General features: G+C 57.5%; 1 protein-coding gene across 1 annotated transcript in view; it reads right to left on the bottom strand.

Annotated features, from left to right (window-relative positions):
- Positions 1-1473: 1473 nt before the first annotated feature.
- LOC104548468 (rho guanine nucleotide exchange factor 16-like) overlaps positions 1474-7764 on the bottom strand; it is a 7390-nt gene continuing 1099 nt past the window's right edge. Inside the window, exons 3-13 of the mRNA XM_010194492.1 lie at positions 7371-7427; positions 6792-6952; positions 6193-6345; positions 5515-5644; positions 5150-5224; positions 4618-4710; positions 4050-4204; positions 2980-3180; positions 2513-2586; positions 2330-2431; positions 1474-1613 (exon numbers count right to left, since the gene is read on the bottom strand). Of these exons, the coding sequence (XP_010192794.1) occupies positions 1474-1613; positions 2330-2431; positions 2513-2586; positions 2980-3180; positions 4050-4204; positions 4618-4710; positions 5150-5224; positions 5515-5644; positions 6193-6345; positions 6792-6949 (1281 nt within the window). The 5' untranslated portion in view covers positions 6950-6952; positions 7371-7427. The remainder of the gene's footprint in view (positions 1614-2329; positions 2432-2512; positions 2587-2979; positions 3181-4049; positions 4205-4617; positions 4711-5149; positions 5225-5514; positions 5645-6192; positions 6346-6791; positions 6953-7370; positions 7428-7764) is intronic.

Raw genomic sequence — 7764 nt, 5'->3', positions numbered from 1 at the left:
TTAATATAAGTCTGTAGTGAAGGACCAAACCGGCGTCACTGAGGCCGGATGTTGTGTGAGGGACGAGAGCCAGGAAGGTTTTGTCCCCGTGCCAAACGCCCCCGCTCCTCTCGCTGCCCCTCTCCAGACAATCACATTTCGGATGCTGTGGTAAACGCAGCTCCAGCTCATTGCTCCCTCGGCCGGTTGGGAAGCAAATACAGCCCCCCAGAAATAATTGAGACCCAATGGCCCCGCTCCGGGAGAGCCCCAGAACGTAAAGCAGGGACCACAGCAACTCTGTACCTGTATTTTTGATATAAAGCTTTGTTTCTGTTCACATTTCTTAATACAGTTGGTTTGTGTCCTGTTTTCCAGCAGCCAGCATCTCTCTTTCTGGAGCCCCTCTCCTCTAATGTAGCACTGATGAAAAGGTTTAATAACCTTAAATAACCAGAAAACCTCACTGGATTCCTATGGACCTGCATTGATTACCCCCAAAATGTGCAGTTTCAGGCAGAGACCAGAGCAATGCTGCCCTCAAAAGGAAGATTTCTTTATTGAGCTGCAATGGGGAAATGTCCAACACGGAGCTGCCGTGCTCTGGGTTAAACAGCGGGGTCTGCAGCTCCCGTTAGGGCATGGAGCACACGCAGTTCATCTGGATAAATGAATTTATTGCTAACGCAATTACCCCTTTACCCGTTTATTCAGCCACATCACAGCACCGCTGCCTCCCCCATGAACACGGGCCCACCTCGTCCCGCAGTCACTGCCAAAGGCTCAGTGGTTTTCAACACCTGGCTCGTGACAAATCCAGCTGCGAAGGGCTCGGCTATGACAGGAGAAGGCCCTGCCTTGGCCGGGAGCTGCAGCGTTGCTGTTCTTTGTGCTCCCCACTTGCAAATTGCTTCCAGTGGCCCCCGTTTGTGGCCCAAGAGCCATTTCCCTGAGAACAAACCCAACCGCACCTCAGGCTCCCCCAGCAACACCTGGATGGGGATGGGCACCACCTCGCCCTGTCGAGGTCATGGCTGTGTGCAAAAAAAACCCCATGAATAATTGTGGGGATAAAAAATTAGGAGGGGAAAATGGGTGAAGGAATAAGAACAGCATCGAGATTTAAGTTATGAGCAGTTCTCCACTGGGGTCTGCTCCCCCCATGGCCTGGCTCTTCCCACACCCAGGGATGGAGTTGGCAGCATCGGGCTCTGGGCACAGCCACAGCCTCTTCACCTCCAGCCGAGTCCCCAGCTGCCTCCTGGAGCTGGTCCTGGTCATTAATACTGGCCAGGAGCGCTCAGATGCCAGCTCTCACATTAATTATCTGCTGCCATGGCCACTGCAAAGGCCGGTCCTGAATGACAACATCTACTGCCCGCAGCTGCTCAGAGAAACCAAAGTCCAGAAGAAAGGGGCTCCCGCTCCCTTCTTGCTGTGGGCTGAAGAGCCCCAAACTGGTGAGGGCAGAGGCAGCGCTCCCCGGCCACGCGTTTACACGTCGGTCTCGATGCGCAGCCGCTCCATGCGCCGCACGTTGCACTCCACGGCCGCGCGGTTGGTGATGGGGCGGGCGCAGGAGCTGGGGAACCAGCCCCTCTGGCCGTCCCGGAGCCGCTCGCCCCAGCACCAGCCTAGGAGGGGAACAGAGATGGTCACGGTGAGGGATCACTTGAAGTTTCCCCCCATTTCATTGAGATCCCTGAAGCTTTTCCCCTTATTTCACTGGGATCCCTGAAGCTTTCCCACCCGTTTTATAGGGATCCCTGAAGCTGTTCCCCCCATTTCATTGGGATCCCTGAAGCTGTTCCTCAGATTTCATTGGGATCCCTGAAGCTGTTCCCCCCATTTCATTGGGACCACTGAAATTTTCCCCTCATTTCACTAGGATCACTCAAGCTTCCCCCCCATTTCACTGAGATCACTCAAGCTTTCCCCCCATTTCATTGGGATCACTCAAGTTTTACCCCCCATTTCATTGAGATCACTGAAGTTGCTCCCCCCATTTCATTGGGATCCCCAGAGCTTTCTCCCCCATTTCATTGGGATCACTGAAATTCTCCCCTCATCTCATTGGGATCACTGAAATTTTTCCCCCCATCTCATTGGGATCACTGAAATTTTTCCCTCCATCTCATTGGTATCACTGAATTTTTCCCCCCATTTCACTGGGATGACTGAATTTTTCCTCCCATTTCACTGGGATGACTGAAATTTTCCTCCCATTTCACTGGGATGACTGAAGCTTTCTCCCCCATCTCATTGGGATCCCTGAAGCTGTTCCCCCCATTTCACTGGGATCCCTGAGGCTTTCATCCCCAGCTGCAGCTCCCCCATTGCCACCGCTCACCGTCCTCTTCGCCTAGCACCAGGACCACGTCCGCCTGCTGCAGGGACATCTCGTCCGCCTCCTTCGCCAGGTAGGCGCGGGTTATCTCCACCTGGCTCAGGTCTGCAGAGAACAGGGGGTGAAAACCAGTGCCTGCAATCGCTCAGGTTATAGCACCACCAGTAACCCCCAGTGTGCCAGTACCTCCTTTGGGAGTGGGGTCGGGCTTTTCCTTGTCTCGGTGCATCAGCGCCGCGATCCAGCGAGCCCGGTCGCTCCTGATGGAGGGAAAGATGTGTTATAGGGTCCGTTGAGGCAGCATCTGCAGTGCTGGCTGTAACTGGGAGCTTCCCAGCAGGAGAGAGGATTTTGGGGTGGTTCTGATACACGCAAGCCATACACATCCCCCAGCTGCTTTGCTTAGTTTCAATAGGGGAAGCATTGCATGGGAATGATATGGGAAAGCTAAAAGAGGAGGGAATGGCAAGGGGGGAAACCTGTGCAAGTGTTGGTGTCAACGTCAACATCAACATCATTGCCAATGAAACCTCCTTGGGAAGAGCAGCAGGAAGGCCAAGGATGCTTTGCAGAAGCCTTGGTGGATTTCCAGGGCACTATTTTACCCCAAAAGCAACAGCACACACTCCATGCAACCCCACCGGGCCACTCACAGCGTCTCTGCCGACAGCACCACCTCCTCCCGCCGCCCCTCGCTGTCCCTCTCCATCACCACCCGCAGCAGATGCCCGGTGGTCCCACGGGATGCGCTGCCGGTCTTGCCAGGAGGAGGGGAAGGCGGGTCAGTGCTCTCGATCTTCTCCACCCTGAGCTGGTCCAGTGTGGCGTAGTTCATCACGGTGTAGCTCTCCTCACTGTGGTAAAGATGGGACCGGTACCACAGCTGCCAAGCAGATGCTGCCGGGGGGGACTGAGCTGTAGCATCACAGCCCCATGGGTGACATTTGGTGGGCATCACCACAGGGGTGGTTGGAGGGCAGAGAGGTTCTCCTGCCCCTCTGCTCTGCCCTGCTCACACCACAGCTGCAATCTTGTGTCCAGTGCTGGGCCCTCAGCTCCAGAAGGACAGGAACTGCTTGAAAGAGTCCAGCAGGGCCACGAAGATGAGGTGCAGATACAGCACCCATGGTGAGACAGCGGCCTTGCCATGTTTCCTCACCATACCAGCACTATCACTTGGAGAAGTGAACACTGTGGAGCATCTCCTGCTGAGGAGCAGCTGAGGGAGCTGGGGCTCTTGAGCTTGGAGCAGAGGAGACTGAGGGGTGCCCTCATTCCTGGGGATCCATTGGGAAAGGGCAGTGTCAGGAGGAAGGAGCCAGGCTCTGCTCTGGGATGGCCAATGCCAGGACAAGGGGCAATGGTCCCAAGCTGGAGCACAGGAGGTTCAAGCTGAAGATGAGGACAAACTTTGTCAGTGTGAGGGTTATGGAGCATGGCCCAGGCTGCCCAGAGAGGTTGTGGAGTCTCCTTGTGTGGAGACACCCAAAGCCCTGGCCGTGTTCCTGTGTGACTGCTCTGGTGATCCTGCTCTGACAGGGGTTGCACTGGGGGGGCTCTCCAGGTCCCTTCCAACTCCTGACATCCTGGGATGCCCTTTCCAACAAGGGACATCTCAATAAAGGCCAAAATGGGAAATCTCAAGAGTTTGAGGCTTGGGAAATGGAGATTTTTATCCTCTTAGATGTTACGTAGGGAAAAGAAGGCTCTGCCCTGGCCTCACCTCTTCTTCTTGGTGATGATGAGGACGTCGTTGAACAGGAAGAGGTGGCAGAGCCTCCCGGCGCCGCGGCGGAAGATTCCGGCCTCCTCCGACAGCAGCAGCTGCAGCTCCCCCCGCTTCTGCAGCCAGCGTGACGCCGAGATCAGCGGGAACGGCTGAAATGGAGATGGGGAGAGCCCGAATTACTGCCTGCTGCACCACAGCGGGCAGAGGCACCTCTGGAAGCAGCGTTTGGGCTGGCAGGGGTCAGTCGGGATGGACACATCGCGCGTTGTTCAACGCCTTTTCCAGGAGCCTTCCCAGGGGTCAGGCAGGGACATGGAGCAGCCGTGGACCCCACTGCAGCCCCCCCAAATCCCAGCAGCGGGGTACGGTGTCAGGGCTCTGCTACAGCCCTCAGAAAGCCGCCCACATCTGAGAAACGCTCACCCTGGGCACGCAGAGGTGATGCTGTGCATGGCAGCAGCAATGCTGCAGCCGGTCCAGGACTCCTGGACCATCCCAAACCTGTGATGGACTCCCCCCATCAGCTCATCCCAAAAGATCCTCCCCTCCTCCAAGCCCTCACCTTCTTCTTCCCGAACTCCAGCTGTTTCTGCAGGGTGTACATCTGCTCCGTCCGCTCCATTGCGCGAGCGCCCTCGTTGCAGTTCTTCACCAGCTGAGAGACGAGAAACAGCCCCAGGGCAGCTGAGAAGGGCAGGATCAGAGCCCCCCATCCCCTGCCATGTCCTGATACCACGAGAGACCCACAGGAGAGACACAGCCCCTTTCTTCTATATCCAGAGAGGGACCAAAGTGAGACCTCACCAAAACCGAGGAGGAATGGGGAGAGGAAGAACGAATCACCTCGAGGGCAGCTCTCCACTAATGGAGAGAGAACAGCGGAGGGAAGGGCAAGAGGAAAGAAGAAAAGATGACGAGAAAATGGAAAAAAAACCAAAATCAGGTGAAAAAGGCGAGCAAGGGGGAAGAGGTGCGCATCCAGCAGCGATTTGGGGCAGAGAAACCTCAACAGGACCAACACAGGGAGGAAAAACCCGAGGCCAGAGTGGGGGCTCGAGGACAGCGAGGAGGGGAGGTGTGGAGCTGGGGCTCACCTTGCTGATGGCTTTCAGGGCTCTGGTGGCAGCCCCATACGCTGCTGTCCCCGCGGGGGTTTTTTGGCAGACTGTCTGCAAGGTGAAGACAAGGTGCTTTAGGGATGCCATGACACAGAGGTCTGCATCTCAGCCGCTTCCCGGGGATTTTGGGAGCCCACACGAGCCTGAGCCGTGTCCCAGCCCAGCAGCGGGACAGGACCATGGTTGGGGCAAGGATTAACGGTGCTGGGAGATGTCAGTGCGGTTCCTGCTGGGGCTTTCACATCAGGTGCCCGAGCATCACTGCCATCCCATACAGCAGGCTCAGCACCCCAGAAACGGGTGTAACACGGCCACCTCTTCAGATGCAGTGTGGGACTTACATCCAGCAGCAGAGGAAGCCGGGTCACCCTCTGCATCGGCAGGATGAGGAAGGAGATCATCGGCAGGCCGCCGCACTCGGGTTTCCTCTCGATCTGTTTCAAGGTCTCTTTAAATAAGGGGTTTGTGTTTCTGGAAGAGGAGAAGAAAGCTCTGTTGATGCTGCTCTTTGGTTCTCCAGGTTTCCCAGCATGGGAACCACAGCACAGCACCAGCACTGAGCTCAGAGCACACGGCTGGGGCGGAAAAGGGACCAAGCCAGGGGTGGAAAAGCACTTGGGGATGTTGAGCCCACCAAAAGATGGATAAAGCCATAGAAGTACCAACAGCAGACACAAACCTGGACCACCAGCACCACCTGGGGATGCTCCATACGTGTCCCTAACACACCCCATATGTGTTACTGGCCTTGGTGATACCTGTCCAACCTCAGCACGTGGTAGCATCACTCCTGCTTATCCCCATCCCTCGCCCTTCTCCCAGCACAATGCCAATCACGTTCTTATTACCCTCATCCAGGAGTCAAACTCTGCTCAGAAAAGTCCTTCCTTGGGGAAAAGGACATAACCACGTCCTTCCCTAACCGCACATCACGGTCTCATCTGCAGCCAACCGGCATCCCCTGGGTCCCTGGCACCCCAGAGTCCCCTGTAGCCACCCCGGAGCAGCACAGCACTCACAGCAGCCTCTGCAGGGTCCTCTGCTGGTAAACCTCGTTGGAGCAGTAGCTGACGTAGGGGTTGAAGCGGTTGGACGCGTGCTCCTCCACGATGTCGCTGATGTCGGGGATCAGGAGGTTTTCCTGGTGCCGCTTCTCCAGGTCCTCGAAGAAGCTGAGGAGAGGATTCCAAACGACTTCACTATGTGACTCGTCAGGGTCAGACAAACCCAGGAAATGGACGTTTAACCACGTTCCCACTGCAGCTTTTCCCCAGAGGAAACAAGGCCCTGGATCCTTTCCACGTGGGGTCAGCTCCGTGCGGCTGAGATCCTGGCTCGCAGCAGCTCCGGGAACGCAGCCCCACAGCTCCCACGCTTCCTCCATCCCCACAGGAGATCCCTCCTCTGCCTCTGCTCTCTGGGAAGATCCATTTCTGCCCCATCGGGGCCACTCACCACCCCCATAGCCCTCCCGTCCCACTGCATCCCCCATGGACATGGGGCACACTCTCAGGAGGGACAGTTGTGTTCACACAGCAAATAAACAGCGCTCTCGAATCCCTCCTGGGCCCCTGCCCCTGCCCGTGGCCCCCACTCGCCCCCCGTGGCCCCCACTTGCCCCGTGCTGACGGCCAGGACGTCGCCGATGTTGGAGAAGAGGTGGTGGTGCTCCGTCTGGGTCATGGTGTCCCTCAGCTCCTCCGACCTCATGAAGTGGCTCACCAGGACGCCCAGGCTGTGCATGTAGGAGTACTCGGAGGTGATGATCTCGAACATGGCCTGAGGAAAGCGGGGCAGCCAAGGGGGTCACAGCACGGAGTGACCGAACGCGGCAGGGAATTCAAACCTCCTGTGTCTTATTTACATTAGGGTGGCACAAAGTCACAGCACAGCATTCCCTGCACCATCTCCTGCACTGCCCGGGTGTTTCAGCACACACAGGCACTAAGAAAGCCACAGCCCTGAGCTCTTTTCCCTTCCCATAGCCATTTCCCATCCAAAGGAGTCCCCGTGCCTGGTTGTGCGGGTGAGCCCTCCCAGTGCCGCCCAGTCCCCGAGCTGCTGGAAACCACCAGCAGCACCAAAACCCCGTACACAGGGGCTGACCCCAGCCCTGCCCTGAGCCCCCCCTGTGTGACAGGGTCAGGACGCAGCCACGCATGGCCCCACTGCCTGAGCGCCCCGGGGCTGCGCTCACCTCCTGCCGCTTGCGCTCCTCGGGGGTGATCCTGAGCAGGATCCCCGCTTCCAGCACCTGCGGGAGAGACCGGGGATGAGCGGACACCTTCGCTGCCGGCACTAACAGATGGGCCTGGCACGGCCTCTAGTGCGGTCGGGGTCTGCCAGCCCCACACAACCCACCACAGTGCACAGCATCACCATCTCCCACCACAGCATCTCTCATGGCATCATCTCCCAGCACAGCACATCCTACAGCAGCGGCATCTCCTATGGCATCTGCCACTGCCACCCCACAGCAGCATCATCTCCTGCCATGGCAGCATCCTCCACCACTCCCTCATGGCAGCAGCATCTCCCGCCATGGCCCCACAGCAGCACCATCTCCAGCCACCGCACCCCCCCCTGCAGCA

Source organism: Mesitornis unicolor, unplaced genomic scaffold (assembly GCF_000695765.1).
Source record: "Mesitornis unicolor isolate BGI_N332 unplaced genomic scaffold, ASM69576v1 scaffold31871, whole genome shotgun sequence".
NCBI lineage: Eukaryota > Metazoa > Chordata > Aves > Mesitornithiformes > Mesitornithidae > Mesitornis > Mesitornis unicolor.
This window is presented reverse-complemented; position numbering and strand designations above follow the sequence as displayed.